Below are 21,615 nucleotides of genomic sequence, written 5' to 3'. Positions count from 1 at the left end.
TCTGAAGACTTTGACTACCATTCATCTCTAGATAAATTCATATGGGCAGATTTCTGGAAACTTCTTGCAGCATCTTTAGAAAGTCTGGAGTATGAAAATACATAAGAAAGACTTAATGTAAAAATAAATGTAAGTGTTCAAATTTCAGATGTTGTCATGTATGCTACATGATTATTTAGTCCTATTTCTTGGTTAAATACTCACAGGAGATGTATTCATTTACTTATATGTTTAGTTATGCATATAATTTTATTAATCAGATTTCAGATTCTGCATCCAGTAAATATTTAATATGTTGATCTAAGAAAATCAGAGAATAAAACATAAAAACCACATGTGATCTGATAATTCATACAGTATTATTTTTATATTTTTGCTTAAAGTATTTTAATTAAGTTTTAATTAAAATATGTATTTATTGTAAAAATAATACACTTTACATCTGATTTTGTAACTTTTTCTATAACCTAGCAGTATATCATGGTCACTTTTATGCCATTAAATAATCTACCAAAATAAATTATTTGTTATTTTTATCTCGATTTATTTTTAAAACTTAGAAAACAGGGTTTTATGAAAAATTTACTTCAAGAAGTATGTGAACAAGGGTTTTAAAAACTCAAAAATATAATTATAAGGTGTACAACTATAACAATTGAATGCCAAAATATTATAGTTCTTTACTAATTTCCTATTCTTAGATAAATACATTTCTACAGTTTTTCCCATTAGAAATCAACAAAGAATACATAAAGCGAATTGAGACTTGAAATAACTTTTTAAAACTCAGTTTTGTTGGGTAACATTTCTCTAGATGCTTAATTTTGTTTAGTTGAGCACCATAATCATTTGCTGACAACTAGCATTGTAAGGATTAAAGCAAAACTTTCTGTTATTCATGCTTATTGGAAACCAAAAGGCATGATAAAATATTTATAATATTTGTAATTTCTTCTTTTGTTTGAGTTCTATCCACATCACACTGGCTTTCTTGGAAATGTTAGAGAATTTATATGCCATTAACTTTAGGATCATGGTGGTTTGTCGGATGATATGTTGTATATTTATTCTTAAATAAGGAAAAATGAAAGACTATGTGAAAATAATCTTAATTAAAGATAAAGCATGTCATTTGCATTATTATCATATGTACAAAGCAGTGATCACCTGGGTTTAGCCAGACTTGAACTTTAGTCAAGAGTAGAGAGGGAAATAAGGTTCATCTCTGCAACAAGGCTCTTTCCATAGGACTCTCCTATGTCTATCCTAGGTGCTACTCCTTGTGTCTTTCCCTCATTTTATTTCAACAGTAGCCTCATATCAGTCCCATCCACTGATGAGAAACACAAGACTGTCTGGACTTAATTTTACAATAAAAGCTATATGCATGGTTATCTATGTACATAGCATCAAGGAATGATTTACTTTGATGCTACTCATCTACATGAAAGAGCATATAAGCCACCCTTGTTAATAGCCTTAATAAAACTTTGGATCCCAAATTCTTTCATGAATTGGGTGATAGTTTATGCATTTTTGAACAAAATGTTATTACCTAAATGTTCATTTTAATCTAAAGTTATTGTAGCACACATTATTTGTTTAAAAACATCAACTCACACCAATAAATGCACATTTCAGTATCATGAAATTGGCCTAAAGTCTTTTAAACCTAAAAATGTTCTTTCTGTACATATTTTTTCTCACTTTTGAAAATGAATGAATGAAATGAACCTCAAATTAAACTCACAACTCTTTTGGTGGGTCTTTGTTTATTTTAGAAAATAAAGCAATCTAGCTCATCTGAATGCAGTACCGTTGATATTGCTATCTCTGAAGAAGAAGAAATGGTATATGAATGTGAAAAGGCAAAGTATCTTAAAAATGGTAAGACAGATGTTTCTTTGGTAATGTTATGGAAATTAGACTAAATGTCCCTTAATCTAAATAATACCATTGAATTGACTTTTAATGTAAAGAGTTTATTAATTTTGCAAAGGGATACAAATATTAACATGCATGAACACTGTCCCAAATCCTGGTAGATACTTATAAAATTTCAAGAAAAAAGTCAACATTGGAGAAAGGGGGATAGAGCCTATTTCCCAGAGAGCCTAATGTAATGGTTGCAAAGGTTGACTCTGGAATCAGACAAATGTGTACTATTTACTTATCTTCTCTCTGTTTCCTAATCTTCAAAATGATAAGCCCCCTAGGATTATTAAAAATATTAATTAAGTGTGCATGTGTGCATGTGTATGTACATATAATCTCAGAAGAGAAAGAGAACCTGACCCAAGGAAGAAGTAGCATTCAGTAAAATAACACCATCAGCAGCAGCAGCAGCATTCACTGAATTGTCTTATAGTTAATGTAGAAAAGAACCATGAGTAGTGGTATGGCAGTGAAATATTGTTTATGATGTTGATTTCATTGATTATGCTTTAAATCATATTAGGTAAAACTCATCATGTCCATATTTAATTTTACACTATTAATTGTGTACCTACATATATTAAAATAGAGCATGATTTAGGACTAAAACAAAAAATAAGCATAGTTAAATTAGCACTGGAAAAATACATGTGTGTATGTGTATTCACTGAAGTGAATGTGTGTGTGTGTGTGTGTGTGTGTGTGTGTGTGTGTGTGTGTGTGTGTGTCTGGGTGTCTGTGTATGAATGTTTGTATAGAAGTGGACATATTTACATTTTGAAGTATTTTTATACCTCATGGATTGGGGTCAATATTTAAAATATTCATGGAAACATCCCATAGATTTCATAGAAAAACAAATCATGATGATGACATACTTCTATGCTTCATATGAATATTAAGAAGTGTATACTATATGGTTCCAGTCAGTAATCTGACCCCCTAGGTATATAGGACACACCTTTCAATTACTTATAATTCAAATTGGTTTCTTAACAATATTAATGAATGATTACAAATTTGAACATTTGACATCACTGAAAAGTCATCGAAATGGAACTACTAAGTACTCAAATTTCTATCTTCAAAATAATAATCTGTTCTCAGCAGCTTAAATTCTAGGATGCTTATTATCTAAGACAAAGGAAGAAACATGTCCTATATTTTTTGACTAGAGATGTATAATTTGACTCTGAGGAAAATTGTAAAATTAAATTTAAATTTAATTTTAAATTCCAACTACATCCATTTCTTCATTTTCTCACCTATTAATCACTCCCCTTTTAAGCCTCACATTTTCTTTCTACAACTCTCTTGACTGGAAGGCAAAGTTCAGATTTAAACGCATACACACATCCCACAAAGTACTCCATAACCCTTGTTACCTCCTTAAACAGTCACAATCCAATTTCCCATGCCCATGCCAACCAAGAACTAAAATTGAAACAATACACTTTATTATATCTTTTTAACGTCTTAAAAGAATTTGTGTTTCTAAACAGGAATGTCACATGATAATCAAAATGCAATGTTCAGAAGATAATTGTAAAAGCAAGGAATTAGTTCTATTCTCAGATTGTCCCCCATAGTGAGGGGATGTTCTAAGTCACCCTGCCTTTTCCAACTCCTTTTCTCCTACTACTAATGAGCCAACAAGTTAAGCTTTTCTTTTTCTCCTTAGTGATTATGCACACTATAGTAAAGGTAACAATCAAATGTTCACAAATATGAAACCAGCTGTATTAGAATCTATAAATAAATAATTATGAAGGCATAGAGCAGAAAGTTTGAGATGTTTCTTTCCATGCATTTGCTACATGCTTGTTCTGAATGGTTTCATTCTTGACAGGTTTTGAACAAAGATCTTCACCTGGTCAAATCAGTAGAGTATCCAAGAAAGCAAAAATTTGGCAGAACATAAGGAAAACCTGCTGCAAGATAGTAGAAAACAGTTGGTTTAGGTGTTTCATTGGCCTCGTGACTCTGCTCAGCACAGGTGCCCTGGTAAGTGAGCCCACAGTTTGAGTGATGTTTAATGGGGACAAATGTTTCATAATTCTTGCTTTAAGAAAGTCACCTTGCCAGATTTATTTTCCCAGAATACTTATTACTTAGTACAGCACCAACTTTCATATTCTGTGATTTTAATTTTAGAAACTCTATGTTACACTTTCTTGGAAAGTTCATCAATGTATTATTTAATATGAATATTAAATTTAAGTGTAAAGATTTAATCAATAATGTCATTTCAAAATATATGAGTTATAGCAGGAAAGTAAATAAAAAAATACCTGATTCTCCTGATTTTAATAAAGTTTTAATTAATAATTTAGGTACTCAAAACTGTTATGTTGTTGTAGTACTATGGTTCCTATTCCACACCAGAAAGGAAGTATTATATGATTTTTAAGGGTCTTTGAACTGTGAATATATTTACCCTTTGACCCAAAGATCGTAATTCTGGAGTTTTATCCTACAAATATCTGAATATGTACTAATTGCATAAAAGAGGTTATTCACAGAAAGACTTTTTTAATAATAGTAAAGTTTGGGTGGGGAAAAAGTTTATAAGAGGTGAGAATTTCTAGTATTTTACAATGACCTCATGGATTACTGTGCAATTATTTTTATAAAATGATGCCAAATGCATACTGATACTGCAATACTCTTTGGTATGGTAAAGCAAAATAAGAAAGGTCTAGTATAATATGTAGTCATGCTGCATTTTATGTAGGAAAAGAAGAAGACTAGAATGTGTAGTGAATTTGGTTGCATTTGGTTAAAATAGGCCAAACTGAATATACAAGAACTAGTTAGTTGTGTGATACAGGGCAAAGACATTGAAGTCATGGTTGGGAACCAGACTTTGCAATGAATGTCTTTTCAAAGTAAGCTTTATATTGACATTTAACACACATTCTGAAGACTGTACTTCACATATTAGGTGTCCAGCATCAATGATCTACATAGAGGGAATGCACCTGTGTAATTGTCACTTGGATTGATAAACAGAACATCACTGAAACTCTAGAACTGTACTCTCACCCCTTGCAGTTACTTCCCCTCTCCAAGTGGTAGTCATTTTGTGGATGTCAAATGCCATAGATTACTTTTATCCATGTTTGAACTTTATAATAATAGGTGCAAACAGTTCTGTGCTTGTTTATTTCTTTATCTTTGCATCTTGGAGCATCCCACTTTCTTGTGATCATTGGAGTCAATTATTCCTTTAGTCTGGTAACTTCTTTCTTTTCATCTTACTACAAAATTTACCATATGACATCTTAGTTCGAGTTTTAGTGAAGACAGACTGTCATCTAATCCCCTATTGTAGGATCAAAAACCTCTGATGCCACTTTTCCTAGTGTTAAGGTAATGGGAAAGCACAAATACCCCAAGCTGACTTGCTAGATACTCTTCCCTACATATTTTTCCATCACAGATTTTTTCAAGCATCATGGTATCTTTACATGGCTCAAGTGGAACAGTTACTTAGAATGTAACAAATCTATTTTAGAACACTTTCTTGCACTAGGTCCTACTGAAAAGTAACAGTTTTCATGTGAACTTTTGATTTCAAACCTGAAAAGACCCACTGTATTGTCAGTCTTTCTTAGTGGTAGAAGATGTATGTCTCTCCAAAAGATCTAGAGAATTTACTATCTTGTTCCTAAGATGAAATTCATATGATGTCATCATACAATGAAGAATATGATGTTAATTACTGTCACTGGAGAGTGACTGCATAAGCAACATATTTGCCTTTTTATCTAGCTTTATATTCTATCCTCTCTGATCAAGCTTGTAGTAGACTAAAGAATGGTTTCTAAATAGGCTCATGTCATAATCCTCAGAACTTGTGAATATTAATATATGGCAAAAGGGTCTTCTCAGATATAATTAATTTAGAATCTTGGACTGGGGATATCACCCTGGATTATCCATATGGACCTGATTTAATCACAGAGGTCCTTACAAAAAAAATACAAGAGGAGTTAGAGTCAGAAGAAAAGATGATATGAGGATGAAAGTGTCTACCCTGGCGTCAGATGCTCTGAAGAGGAAGGGAGTCGATGCAAGCCAGGTAAGGTAGGCAGTCCTCAGAAGCTGAAAAAGAATGGAGATAGATTATCTCTTCAGAGCCTCATAAAGAAATCAGCCCTAGGGCCGAGGGTGTAGCTCAATGGTAGAGCAACTTGCCTAGTAACTGTGAGACATGGGTTTGATCTACAGCACCAATCAATCAATCAATCAATCAATCAATAAATGTATTGTTTCCATCTGCAACTAAAAATATACATTAAAAAAGAAATCATCCTCCCTAACACTTTGATTTTAGCCCAATGACACAGATCCGACTTCAGTCATTGTAATAACACAGATTTATATTGTACTCAGACCCTCATTTTGTGCCACTCTCTTGTGCAGCATTGGAATGTAATACCCAGCTCCTCAGGATCCCAGGCAGACTCTCTCACTTCCTTTCAGCATATATTACTGTATCCTACCTATGTACCAAGTCCTCTAGAATACAATCCCTGTCCTTCCTTAGCAATATTAGTGCTTCTCTAGCTACTTTCTGAAGAGATTTGACTTTTTTTTATTCTGCTGGTGGCCTGAACGGGAAGAGAAGGTAGATCTTTAAAAAAAAAAAAAAGTGGTTTTTAAAGGCATTTCTGTCATTAAGGTTTCTTCATGCTCCTCAAACAATATTAGATTCAGTTTGATTTTACAGGGAAGCTCTGCAGTTGGAGGGCACAATAGTACTCCACCTTCATTGAAAAGATTGCTGACTTTAGCATCTCTGTGTCAATCAGCCATTGTCTGAGGTGTATCCCGTTTGGGAGTGGAAATCTGCTCCTGGGTGAGAAATCTGCCTCCTTCTTGTATGGTAGATGCAATTCTCCAGAGAGTTTCAGTTGTGTGTTATCAAGCAATACTCAGAGTCACTATGGAATGAGTAGATTTTCCCAATAAAGGGGCCCTTGGTGAGCAACATCAGAATCAATACAGTATGTACTTTTGAAGAATATGTTATGTGATAGGATGTATTGGATACAATTATGTCATTTGTAATTTTTATTGACTTTCCATCTGCTGTATTCTAACTAATGTAGTTAATACTTTGTTTCTGTTGTACTTTTAACTATAAAAAGAATGTAATTTTTCCCACTATGACTCATCTTTTTCTAGATCTTTTGGTTTCAATTTTAAGTATATTTTCTTAACTATTATTTTGTGCACACAAATTTATTCTTATGAGACCGCTCCCTTGATCATTATGAAGTGCCCTTCTTCTTTAGTTATGCATTTTATTGTATTTGAGATAGAATTTCATTCCTTTACATGTGAAAGAGTTTGTTGAAATTATATTAGGCAAATCCTTAATTTTTTTACCCACAGGCTTTTGAAGATATATATATAGATCAACGAAAGACTATTAAAATCTTATTGGAGTATGCTGACATGATCTTCACTTACATCTTCATTCTTGAAATGCTTCTAAAGTGGATGGCGTATGGTTTCAAAGCCTATTTTTCCAATGGCTGGTACAAGCTGGACTTCATGGTTGTCATTGTATGTATTTTACAAAAAAAATATTTAAAGGCTGTTTGATTTTCTCCTATTTTTCTCTTTCATATCTCATTCTTTTGCTTCATTATAGCTCCTGTTTCCCTTCTCTGTACATTTTTAGTGGCTCACATGTCATCTTTATTTATCTGCAGTGTTTAACATCTATCCTCATCTTGTCATTCTAAAATTTTAAAAGTTCAGGACTAGGCTCCTGGACTATTGAAATACCTGTGAACCCACTGCTAACAGAATAGGTTTGTTGCACAATATCTTGAAAATACCAGCTTCCTAAGGTCTTTAAATTCTACTGACTTGACTTTTAAATAAATAAATAATGTCCACAATTGAGTAAGTATTATAGCAAGCAACAAGAATTTCTCATTAGGACCACTAAATAAATTCGAAACTTGTGTTTAATGAACAAATGACTCCACATTCTGTAGCAATAGAGAGAGATCTCCTCAATAGGGAACTCCTCAACCTACAATTAATGGCTTGCAATAACTGACCTCTGCCTTTTAAATTAATTTTTACAAATTTATCTTCTACTCTGGTCAAACTGCACTTTAACAAAATCACCTTCCCACTTTCTAGTCATTGTTCTTACATGTCCACACCACTCTTTGCTTATATAAATGACTCCCATGCTTCAAAGTCTAACTCAAGATCATCTTCCCTTTAGTATAAGGAAAAAAATGTTGTTCATTGACTTGAAAATTTAGAAAACATGAAGATATAATAAATTGTAATCATAGCTCTATCACCTTGCTCAATTTTGATTAATATTTCTCAAACATTAATCATTTTTATCTACACATATTTATTTTTAAAATCACTTCAGTACATAGTTATACTTTTTGTAATTTGTACTTTTGACAATAATATTCATACCTTTCTTGAGGCCTGGTTTCTGAAATCTTATTGGGCATATTTTATTAATCATAATTTCACATGGGTGAATATATGAATATATTCCAAATCTTGTTTTAATGCATATATCATATATAAATACTGTGTTGCAAATAATTATAAAATTGATTCTTTAATTTAAATTTTAAAATGTCTTTATAAATATAATTCTTCATCATAAAGAATATAAGTACATATTATATTAGTGTTGTTATACTCTTTATTACAGAAAAAAAATTTATATTTTTAAGTGATTTTAACAATTATGGTCTTATAACTTGTTCTAAGTCAATAAATAATAACATTTTGAAACATCTGAAAATATTTCAAAGTTTTATTGACAGCTTTGACTATCATTTTATAATAAATATGAAGTTTATTTTCTATGTTATTTCAATTAAGACAGTCATATTAACTCTTTTTAAAACATATTACAGGTGTTTTGTCTTAGCTTATTAGGCAAAACTCGGGAAGATTTAAAACCACTTACTTCCATTAAGTTCCTTCGGGCACTCAGAGTTCTATCTCAATTTGAAAGAATGAAGGTAAATATAAAGTTTCTAGACTGATATATGGGTTTTTATTTGAGATTACTAAATTTCTGTGAATAAACAAGATTTGTTGTCTTTTCATCAATTTCAATATAACAAAAACTTATAGCCTATAGCATGAAAATAGAGGGGAATGTATATATTGGTTATGTTTATTGAGATTTTAGGTCCTTATTGCTCATAAGATATGAAAACTAATAAAGCTGAGCAAAAAGACCATAATAATCGACAGGGAAAATATAGTTTCTTTTTTTCTTTTTTTTTATTGTTGGTAATTCAAAACATTACACAGTTCTTAATACATCATATTTCACAGTTTGGTTCAAGCGGGTTATGAACTCCCAACTTTACCCCGTATACAGATTGCTATATCACATCAGTTACCCTTCCATTGATTGACATATTGCCTTTCTAGTGTCTGATGTATTCTGCTGTCTGTCCTATTCTCTACTATCCCCCCTCCCCTCCCCTCTCCTCCCCTTTTCTCTCTCTACCCCTTCTACTGTAAATCATTTCTTCCATATATATTATCTTGTCTTACCCCTCCTTTCCTCTTATATATCATTTTGTATAACCCTGAGGATCGCCTTCCATTTCCTTGCGATTTCCCTTCTCACTCCCTTTCCCTCCCACCTCTCATCCCTGTTTAATGTAAATCTTCTTCTCAAGCTCTTTGTCCCTACCCTGTCCTTGTTTACTCCCCTTATATCAAAGGGGTCATTTGGTATTTGTTTTTTAAAGAGAAAATATAGTTTCAAAAACAATACCTTTCTAACTCAAATAAATACATGTTAGTGAAGTTGTCTCAATTTTTAAAGACGTAACTGTCAGAAAATGAAATTTTGATAGCTAAATTTTTAATTGTGAAAACATTTTACACACAAAGTTGTTATTTACTAAATGAGAGGAAAGTTTGAATTCTAAAGTAATTAACTTTTTAAAAATCAGACATCACAAATTATTAATTTTTGCTTACATCCTCCCCTACTACCATGTTAAAGACTTTTCTAACCCATATGGAAAGAACAGATAGATTCATTCATATAAAATGTCCAAGGTTTCATCTTTTGCACCTGTAATAGAATTCCCATATGATTAAAACTAAAAGAAACAATGGAGTCTATGGTCACCATGAACAGTAATCATATGAATGCAGATAAACAGTGGTCAGTTGTGGGCAGAAATGAAAGGAAAAGTCCAATTGTACCTTTTGTTACATATGCATGTATATGTGCATTTTACATTTTTATTTATGTAGATTATTTAACATTAGTCTCAGTATTTAATTAAAAATACCCAATATTACATCTTCAATTCTATGATACGACTGAATAAAAAACCTATTTATGTTTAAGCTGCATTATCTTTGTAATTTATATACTTTATCTTAACATATTATCATTGATTAAGAAACCATAACACTTAAAATCTTTCTGCTTGATCAAAAAGCATTTTTACATCAAAATAGAAGTGAGAAATTCAAATAGAAATATATGTTATTTAAAATATCATAAAATTTAATACTAACACCTTTTTATAGGTATACATATATACACATATATAAATCACAAGCACATTTATTATACATTGTGTATATTTTTGGGTGGTTCTGGGGATTGAATTCGGAGCCTATCACATGCAATGAAATGCCTTACCACTAAGTTACACCCATAGTCCACATTAATTATAGTTTAATATATATGCTAATATGATATTATTTTTATAATTCATGTGACTCTTTGGTTGACTCATTATAACAGGACTTAGGTTTGATCTATCTATTTCTCAAATGTATTTTATTTATTGGAGTTGGGAAAGAAACAGTTTATGTATCAAATACAGAAAAATTCTAAATATTATATAACTATATCACAAAAATCTATAATAGTATTTGTAGTTGATAACTATAAAACAGATTTTATTAACCACATCATGGAACTTTGCAATATGGTGATATTTACCTGTGATTCTAAACCAAATTGTGGAAAATTAGCTGAATTATGTAATTATAATAGATTACATATGTAATTAGAATTTTAAAAATTTTACATTTCTGATCTAAAGTTTACATGTTCATTTTTTTATATGCTAGGTGGTTGTGAGAGGTTTGATAAAAACAATTTTACCCACTCTGAACGTGTTTCTGGTCTGCCTTATGATCTGGCTGATATTTAGTATCATGGGAGTACACTTATTTTCTGGCACATTCTATGAATGCATTGACCCAACAAGTGAGGAAAGATTTCCTGTATCTGAAGTCGTGAATCGGAGTCAGTGTGAAAACCTTGTGTTGAATGAATCCATGCCATGGGAGAATGCAAAACTGAATTTTGATAATGTTGGAAATGGTTTCCTCTCTTTGCTTCAAGTAGTAAGTACCCTTTTGGACTTTCTTTTTTTTTTTTTTTATCAATTATATGTTCATCTGCCGAAGTCTGGCTGGGCACAAAATAACTGAGCCACCACAAAAGCCTTGTAGATTCAAACAGCAACTCTTTATTCCCAAACTCTCACAGACACTCTACCCACACTTCCCGGGAACACACTGCCTCTACCAGGCTCTGAGCGCCAATTCTCTCAGAACCCCGCAAGAACTTCATGGGAACTCCAAAGGAGCCGGCACCTGAGGCAGCAGGATATGCCCTAATCCCAGCAGGATCCGCCCTAATCCTGGAGCCGCCCTATTCCCAGCAGGATCCACCCTAACCGCCCCCCTCAGCCAGACTAATCCCTGAGCAGAGTCCCCTTTCAACCCAAAATGCCATGCATCATTCCTACTTGGCTATGGCTCTCAGCATTCATCCACATTGTAAGTTGAATGTCAAGGACAAGATATGAATTATTAATACATTTGGTTATAAGATATTTTATCAATTACTATTTAAGGCAGAAATTTTATAAGATATATTATAATTTGGAGTTACAGAGGTGACAATTGTCTGCCCTATTGGAAGGAAGAAGTGAAGAGAACAGAAATAGCAGGTATTGGCCAAACCTGCTTCTACCATCACTGACCCTGTGGTCACATGACCTCAATTCCTTGGTCCTACTTGAGTTGCCGTTAGTATTATTCTATTTGGTGCTTTCAAAAATGGCTACTAAGGAAACCCAGTATCTAGCAGACGTTAAATGGCAGACATTCCTTTCTTATTTATCTCACAGAAAATCACATCTATAACAGCTATCAGTAATTCTGGCATTTGCCAGCATGCACTTCTTTACCATCCATTTCCCTATTTTTCTTTTTTTTAATATAAACTATTTTAAAATATTGTATTATTAGTTATAAATAGACTAAGTAAAATAACTGACAAATAATATATTAATTAAAAAGCTAAATACCTCAGTTATCCAGTATGTTGAAGTATGGCAAGTTTTAGTATCAAATGCTTTAAAGTTTTAATAGCAAATTGAGTTGTACTTTTTATTTGCCATGAAACATAGATTTCCCTAAGAACTAAATATATATTATTTTTTATAGGCAACATTTAATGGATGGATCACTATTATGAATTCAGCAATTGATTCTGTTGGTGTAAGTACCATATAATCTTAAAGGCATTATTAAGATTCAAGCAAAGTCATTTTTGTGACTCAAGCACAAGAGACAGGTGATAATTTATAAAAATTAAATATTTTCAAGTTGGATATTTCATGGGCAATGAAATCCTTCTAGAAATATATGTAATGATTGAATCCCAACAGGCCCACTTGAGGAATTACCATATTTTGTAACAATAATTAAGTAAATTATTGTTATTCAAGGTAATGTTTTCTCTTTAGAAAACATTAAAAACATAAACTTTAGAGTTTAAATAAGCAAAACAATAGCATTCTTTTTACCAGAGAGTAAACAGAAAACATTACCTTGAATAACATTGTTAGACTTACTTATCCTAGATTGTTTTATGAATCTTAGGTTTACATAAATTATCACCAATATTTTACTAATTTTTAAAAATTCAATTTTAGGTTAACATGCAGCCTGATTTTGAGTACAACCTCTACATCTATTATTACTTTATCAGCTTCATTATCCTTGGATTATTTCTTCCTCTGAGTATGCTGATCAGTGTTATTATTACTAATTTCAACAAGCATAAAATAAAGATAAGTATAATAGTCCTTTTTTGTTCATCAATGACTGAAAAAACAAACACATTTATAAAAATGCCAATTCACATAGCTCAATGTCATTTTTTAAATTTTAAAAATTTTTAGTTGTAGATGGACACAATATCTTTATTTATTTTCTTTATATTTATGTGGTTCTGAGGATGGAACCCAGTGCCTCCCACATGCTAGGAAAGTATTCTGCCACTGAGCTATAACCCCAGTCCTCGATGTCATTTTTATTTGGTACAAATGCAATAAAATAATGATTGTTGTTCTTGCATATTGTTGCACATTGCTGTAATGTTCTTTCTTATATTGCTTTCAGTATTTAATATATACACAGCCAGATTAAAAGTTAAAAATTAGGGCTAGAGCTATAGAGTGGTACAGCACTTGCCTAGCATGTGTGAGGCACTGGGTTTGAACCTCAGAATCACATAAAAATAAAACAAATAAAGCCATTCTGTCTAGCTACAACTACAAAAAAAATTAAGTTAAAAATTCCCTGTATTTTTATATGTATATTTTATAAATAATGATGTGCTGGAAAATGAATATTAATATTATGTATCTGCTCAAATATATGAAGTATACACCAATATACTCAATGACCTCCTAAGTAGGAGTAATCAAACCCAGGAATAGAGAATTCAGACAGAATTGAACAACCACTTGTGTGCACAAAGACTCCCTTCAGGGCTGCCACAAAAGTAAAGACCTCAAAAGACATGTGAGTCCATATAGATGCCCTACTAGGGGCCCTACTGTCAAAAAGCCTTTCAAAAACATCAAAAGAAAAAAAATGGTTTAATTTGGAATTTCATCTTCAGCTGTGTCATCAAACTAAATCACGTGCAAAATCTGGTATAACATTTTGAGTCTCTGCTAATCAGATGGTAATAGAGAGTTCAGTGATCAAACACAGTTCTGATTGGGTGCTTCAGCTTCCTGGCCACTTCCAGCTGTGGGCAACTTCCCATGCTTTGCTTCTGTACTACCTGTTGTTGATTCCTGTCAGTGTTAAGTGACCAGGTTCTATTTTATGGCATTAATAGTTCCTAATTCCTATATTATCATAAAATTATATGCACTAGAAACACAAAAACAATTCAGCCGTAGGCGGTGCTATGAAGTCAGCCACAAGGTACTTTTGGAATAATAATAAAAATATTTTCTGATAGTGTCTATAAAGCAAAGCAACATAGAATATATGAAAATATATATTTGACCAATTTTCTTCATCCCTGCATATTAAAGGGCACAATAAGCTTTACTTTTATCTTCTGAGTTCAGCCATCCTTAGTAAACCTTCTGAAAAGAGAAAGGGCCGCAAAAGACTGGAAGGAGAAAAATAGGGTTAGCTGCACACAGGAAATAAAAAAAAAAAAGGTTTTTCAATATCACTCATTGCCAGTATTACAGGTTTTGTCTGTATTTTTATGCAAAGTTGAAAATGTTCAAACATGATTTAGTTTCTTACATTTAAGCTTTTTGCAAAAGTTAGATCAATAATTCTCAAATTTTCTATAAGGGAAAATTTGGATTATATGGCATTTTAACATCTTTTTCTTTCATTTCTTTACCAAGGAGGCTCAAATATCTTTATAACAGTAAAACAGAGGAAACAGTACCGTAAACTGAAGAGGCTGATGTATGAAGACTCCCCTAGACCACTACCTCGCCCAAGAGTAAGAAGAAGTCTAGATCTTTTTTTGAAGCTTTAAAGAGATTGACTTTATTTTAATGAAAGTGTGCTTCCAAAATTCTTAACAAATTATTTTGACAATAATGTAAAATATTTGACAAAACTTTTAAGGACCATTTTTTTTTTGTATGTGCATTGTTTTGACTATACACTGTCGTTACAGTTTGGCAAAAATTTAGACTCACTTATTTTCCTAATTATTTTAGGAGGAAAGCTGTAGAATCTAAAAATTATGTGCATGAATATTTATCCTACTAATAAAAATATTAAAGTTTTTTTCTTTATTCACAGAATAAGTTCCAAGGCTTTGTCTTTGACTTGGTAACAAATCAAGTTTTTAATATCATCATCATGGTTCTTATCCATGTTCAAGCAGTAACCATTATGATCCAAAGTGATGAACAGAGTCAACAAATGGATATTGCTGTCTACTGGATCAATGCAATTTTTGTTATATTGTATACTCTAGAATGTATACTGAAGCTCATCTCTTTCCATTGTTACTATTTCACAATCATATGGAACGTTTTCGATTTTGTGGTGGTAATCTTCTCCATTACAGGTAAGATTTGCTTTGTCACAATTTCATTTGTAGTAATATCAATTCAAGAAAACTCTCATAAAAAATTTCTCTAGTATTTTAAGAAGCAAAAGAGGTAGGAACTTTTTTACTCACAACATAAAATTTTTCAATTTTTGCATTCATACATACTCACATGCCTGACAGATAATATTTGAAAATACAATTCTTGAACCAATGACATAGATTTCATATCACAAACCACTAGATAAATGCTGGTTTATACATTCAGATAAAACATGCATTCATTTTCTAGATAACACTGTAAGGATCTTTATGTGTTAGAATGCCATGATTTGTCAAACTCACTGTTATTCTGTTTCCTCTAATAGTGAAAAAAAACAAAAAAAAACTATTTACAACTTTTACATATGAGAATTTTAGGTTTAAATTAATTGTTTGCTGGTTTTCTATTACTTTGGAGATCTCAATTATTTAACATTTTTAAAATTATTATTTTGTGAATAGACATCATGCTACATGGAAGAGTACAGTGATCAATGAGATAGACATAATTTCTGCATGCACACAGTTTATAGTCTATTAAAGGTTACAAATAATTGAATAGTGCATTTAAATGCTGTGCTATTGAAGTTTGTAAAGGAGGTGCAGGGTGCTATAGCAGCATAAGAGGGAGAAGCACCTAACCAGTAAGTAAAGGTCAGAGAAAAATATAAAATTCAAATAGAAACCTATGGATGTGCTTCAGGCAGAAAGAAGTTTCTTTGTCTACTGCTCCATGACACACTCACCAGAATGTAACTCCATGAGAGTGGAGACAATATTGAAGGGTTCATTGTGTCAAGCACTGCTCTATGTAGTTGTTATTGGAAAATGTAGATAAATAATTTGCCCAATTGTATTTTCAGAAATTCAGTCAATAAGTGAATTAATGCAACCAGTTATTCAGAGAAAAGTATAAAAAAAACTTGATAGAAGAGTACATAAAGACAGGAGGGAGGTAACGGGAAGAAAACAGGTGAATTACAGAACTAAAGAAGTCTCTGAGATTGAAGTGGAAATTATTAATCAGAAAACTAGGGTTGGGGAGGGCTATAATAGTATAGCCAAAAGAAAACTGAATTTGAGATTTCAAGGTTGTCAGGTATCCTGGGTCAAGAATGGGGTTATACATATGGACTATTGAAATTAAATGATTAAAAAAACTATAAAAGTTTGAAAGGTTGGAAACCTAGAGATAGGCCTTTGAATGGGCTGTGAGTAGAAGATTCTGGGGTGAAACAGAAGTGACCCAATTCCTGAAGTCTTTAATGAATATAAATGTGGTGCAATGAGTAGATTGCAGAGCCAAAGAATGATAGAAATGGTATAGTTGAATGGTGGTAGGATCCACAGAGTTTCAGAACTTTATTCTATTTTTTTAATTAAAAACATAGTGGTAAAGAGAAGTGTCTGGAAATCTCACTGAGAAGATAGAAAAAAATGCTATTCCATCTTTCTTCCCTGAGAAACATGGAATTGGGGATGGAGGGTGATGAGCTTTATGCACTTGAAATTAGTGCCTGGAAATAATGTCAACAGGATGAATTCAGATTTTAGAAAAGAAAAAGTTTTAAAATTTAGTAGTGAGGATGTGAAGACAATTTGTTTAAAATTAAATGAGGATACTTCCTACATAAAATGAGTTTGGCAGATTAAGGAGAAATGAGAGCTTGGGTCATAGTGGTAGATTCTCTAAAGCACTGCAGAGAGAGGAGGGAATGGTTGGAAGAATGTCTCCTGAGTCCATGAGCAAGTTTAACAGCAGTATGAGGCAGGATTCTTCCTGTCAGCAAGCATAATATCTCATTTACAAACTGTACAGGATTCTCGCCTCCACCACCTTCTTGACACAAAGCAAACCATCCCTAAGGGCCAGGGAAAGCTTTCTATATTCAGTTCACATGTAAACTCCTGGGACTCAAACACTCTTTATGGAGAAAACAAATTACAATCTGTACATCACTGAATTCCAGGCGTTTCTGTAATTATATTTATCAACTAGGTCTTTCTAACTTGCATTGTAATAATTTTAAATGTCTACAACTGGTAACAGATTATAGAGTGTTCGAGAATAGAAATCATGTCCTTCATCTTTGCATATCTGCATGATGCCTTTATTAGCATTCAGTGCAGATTGGATTGAACAAACTTTCTTGATACAGAAATTATCAGGGCTGGGGATGTGGCTCAAGCGGTAGCGCGCTCGCCTGGCATGCGTGCGGCCCGAGTTCGATCCTCAGCACCATGTGCAAAGATATTGTGTCTGCCGAAAATTAAAAAAAAATAAATATTAAAAAAAAAAAGAAATTATCAGAAAAATACAGCTGATGTTCTTTATTATGAATCCAAATCATCTGTGATTCTAGAAAGACTGGATCTGGTGGGGGGATGAACGGGAGAAATGGAGAAACTTTGATTAGGGCAAAGGGGAGGGGGCATAGCGGTAGGAAAGATGGTGGAATGAGATGGACATCATTACCCTAGGTACATGTATGAATACACAAATGGTGTGATTCTACTTCGTGTACAACCAGAGAAATGAAAAATTGCATTTCATATTTGTCCTATGAACTGAAATGCATTCTGCTGTCATATATAACAAATTAAAACAAATAAATAATTTTTTTAAAAAAGACTTGATCCATAAAATTCTTAAGATGATAATTCACAAGAATTCTCTTCCAAATTTTCCTAGGTACCCTTATCATTAGCACCATTAATATTTGACTAATCCAAACTTTTAATATACTGTTAAATGTGAAGGACTAAGAAAGGATTAACCAAATACAGGAAAAAGCAAGTAAGAGTAAAATAATTTAAGTTTCTCTAAATACAATTGTATTTGAACAGTTTTATTTCCTCTTTCTTTTCCCGCACCTAGGGCTGTTTCTGCCTATGACAATAGGATACTACCTTGTGCCTCCTTCACTTGTACAACTGATCCTTCTCTCTCGGATCATCCACGTCCTGCGTCTTGGGAAAGGACCAAGGGTGTTCCATAATCTGATGCTTCCTTTGATGCTGTCCCTCCCAGCATTGTTGAACATTGGTCTTTTCATCTTCCTGGTCATGTTCATCTATGCGATCTTTGGAATGTACAATTTTGCTTATGTGAAAAAAGAAGCTGGAATTAATGATGTGTCCAACTTTGAAACCTTTGGCAGCAGTATGCTCTGTCTTTTTCAAGTTACAATATTTGCTGGTTGGGATGGTATGCTCAATGCAATTTTCAACAGTAAATGGTCTGACTGTGATCCTGATAAAATTAACCCTGGGACTCAGGTTAGAGGAGATTGTGGTAACCCTTCTGTGGGGATTTTCTATTTTGTCAGTTATATCCTCATATCATGGTTGGTCATTGTTAATATGTATATTGTTGTGGTTATGGAGTTTTTAAGTATTGTTTCTAAGAAAAAATCCAGGACCTTGAGTGAAGATGATTTTAGGAAATTTTTTCAGGTATGGAAAAGGTTTGACCCTGATAGGACACAGTACATAGACTCTAGTCAACTTTCAGACTTTGCAGCTGCTCTTGATCCTCCTCTTTTCATGGCAAAACCAAACAAGGGCCAGCTCATTGCTATGGATCTTCCCATGGCTGTTGGAGACAGAATCCACTGCCTTGACATCTTACTTGCTTTTACTAAAAGAGTTATGGGAAAAGATGCAAGGGTGGAAAAACTCCTCTCTGAGGTAGAATCAGGGTTTGTATTAGCCAACCCTTTTAAAATCACATATGAACCAATTACAACTACTCTAAAACGAAAACAAGAGGCAGTTTCAGCCACCATTATTCAGCGTGCTTATAAAAGTTACCGCTTGAGGCAAAATGACAAAAATACTTCAGATATTCATATAATAGATGGTGACAGAGATGTTCAAGCTACAAAAGAAGGTGTCTATTTTGACAAAGCTAAGGAAAAATCAACTATTCAAAGCCAGATCTAATCCCTACTTATCACCTCTTTACTTTCTTCATATATCCCCCAAATGCTAAAAGCTTAAGAAATTAAAACAATGATCAGAGAGAGTGAAGCTATCAATTGTTTACACCTGGTATGTGTTAAGCTTCTGTTCACAAGTCTTCATGCCAAACTCACTTTTCACCTCTGTTCAGTCTAACCAATCTATCAAGAAAGACAGTCCTTAAATATTGCTGCAGTTAAAGTAAGTGACCTTTTGACAATCCAGTGTTTTGCCTGCATGGCTCATTAGATGTAGTGCCCACGATAGAGGACGGATGCAGGTGGTGGTAAAGATTACCAGCCAAATAGGTGTCCTTATGTATTTTACATCTGCTTTAATGGGCTTCTAGTTGCCACTACTATGACTTAATTACAGGTAAAGAAGGGCTCTCTTAATATAAGCTTTCTTTTTTATTTGATAAGTTAGATTGGCAATTTTTATGGTATCACAAAAAAATAACCTTACACAAAACTAGTGAAATCCTACAGAGCATTATATCATCAACTTGCTTAAACCAATGCCAGTTGGATCAAGGGAGGGTGCAGTTGTTTATTAGGAAGTGCCTTTGAGATCAATCCCAGAGACTCTCAAGCTGATTAGAACCATTTTTTTGTGAAAGATTGGTTGAAGCCCCCCTACCTTCTGTTTTTGTTTGTTCTTTTTTTTTCTTTTCTTTATTTCTTCCCACCTCTTCCCTCCACCCCACTGGTAATGGGAATTAATTAATGGGAATTATTGTTCTTGGTTCCTGGTTTCTTATCTTTTCCTCTAGTTCTATCTAAGCTCCAGTTCTTCAGCAGGATGAATTCATAAACAGAAAAACATCCATCCATGAAACTGCCATTATGGCCTACATTTTCCTCTCACTTCTTTTAGAGTATACATTTACTAAAATGATACCATAAATAATACATTAGTGGACCCAACTCTATCTTATTATAAATCTAATTTTTTCCCATTTATCCTAGTGTAACATTAAGTATGTATAACTTGGCAAATGCATGTTATAATATCGATTAGAAGAGCTGAAACCTACCAGTATGTGTAGTGATTTTCACAGTGTCTTGATCTTCCTTGGAAAACTAGCCACTCCAAAGTGCTTTTCACTTTACATAGGTCCTCATAGCTTAAAGAAAGGAAATGAGCATTCGAACTCTGGGGGCTGTGAATTGGGAGATGAGAATGGAAGTCATCCTTTGATAGCATTAGTATATGCAGATTAAGTTTCACTTACTTATTTCTTTCTAAGCGTTTTAATTTCATCATATACAAAAGTAATTTATAAATTGTTTATATTTCAGAAACTTTAAAATTTGAAATGTTAGTTTTCACCACTGAAATTATTCTTAAAGTTAGAAAGATTTGTTTTGGGAGTTATTCATAAAAAAGTAGTCATTTATATCCATGTAGTTCAAGAATCTGGTACTTACTCCATTTGTATGAAAACTAATTTCAATGTGCCTACAAAGTCCTAAAGGATTCAAAAGAAAAACCTGCATACTGTTGACTTAAATAACAAGCTTTAAAAAGATAGTATGACATTGCCTATTATTTACATATTGGTAATTGTATTTTTATTATAAATGCATGATCTTGAGCCTTAACAATTATATTTCTGCTCCTCAAAAATTTAATAACCTTACCAAGATGCCTTTGAGGGACCCCTAAGTAAATGTAATTTCAGGGTTCAATTTTTTTCTATACATATTCCTTCCCTTTCTCCTCTTGCTCTCCATCATGAGATGGGGACCAGAGAGCAAACAGTGTTGACTTACAACATGGTGATAGCTGGTGCTTTACCAAGGCTTCTTGCTTTCCATTTCTTGAGATGCTTTAGTATGGAAACCGCTCAGAGATTGACACTGTAATATAACTTGCTTCTATAAATTCAACAAAGACAAAAAAACTGATTTAAGTCTGAAAATTATTACTTTTACTTGTAAATTGTGTTTGCCACTAACCTTCCAAAAACTGTGTAAAGGTTTATTTTTAACAAAATATTACAATATATTCTACTTTTTAGAAACTATAGAAAATAATAAAGACAATCTGTTAATGACAGTAAAATTTGTTTGTTTTTCTTTTTTATTGGATAAGTCACGTTGGTGATTTTTATGGTAACATAAAAAAATTTACTCAAAAATTTTTTTTTCAGTCTCAAAATTTAAGATTAGAAACACTTAGGTTTCTTTACCACACTTATTTTTTATAAAGTAAATGTTAATACACTTACCAGAGCCCCTATACATTGACGAAATGTAAAAAACAATTCTCTT

The 21,615-nt window shown here is 32.7% G+C and overlaps 1 protein-coding gene across 2 annotated transcripts in view; it reads left to right on the top strand.

The window, feature by feature from the left end:
- Scn7a (sodium voltage-gated channel alpha subunit 7) overlaps positions 1-21,406 on the top strand; it is an 85,085-nt gene extending 63,679 nt beyond the window's left edge. For both annotated transcript variants that reach the window (XM_040294413.2, XM_013366488.4), the window contains 10 exons: positions 1,782-1,887; positions 3,785-3,939; positions 7,339-7,512; positions 8,856-8,963; positions 11,062-11,340; positions 12,451-12,504; positions 12,942-13,079; positions 14,669-14,773; positions 15,082-15,352; positions 18,255-21,406. In XM_040294413.2, the coding sequence (XP_040150347.1) occupies positions 1,782-1,887; positions 3,785-3,939; positions 7,339-7,512; positions 8,856-8,963; positions 11,062-11,340; positions 12,451-12,504; positions 12,942-13,079; positions 14,669-14,773; positions 15,082-15,352; positions 18,255-19,321 (2,457 nt within the window). In that variant the 3' untranslated portion in view covers positions 19,322-21,406. The remainder of the gene's footprint in view (positions 1-1,781; positions 1,888-3,784; positions 3,940-7,338; positions 7,513-8,855; positions 8,964-11,061; positions 11,341-12,450; positions 12,505-12,941; positions 13,080-14,668; positions 14,774-15,081; positions 15,353-18,254) is intronic.
- The last annotated feature ends 209 nt before the right edge of the window (positions 21,407-21,615 follow it).

This window comes from Ictidomys tridecemlineatus, chromosome 7, assembly GCF_052094955.1.
Source record: "Ictidomys tridecemlineatus isolate mIctTri1 chromosome 7, mIctTri1.hap1, whole genome shotgun sequence".
NCBI classification, from domain to species: domain Eukaryota; kingdom Metazoa; phylum Chordata; class Mammalia; order Rodentia; family Sciuridae; genus Ictidomys; species Ictidomys tridecemlineatus.
This window is presented reverse-complemented; position numbering and strand designations above follow the sequence as displayed.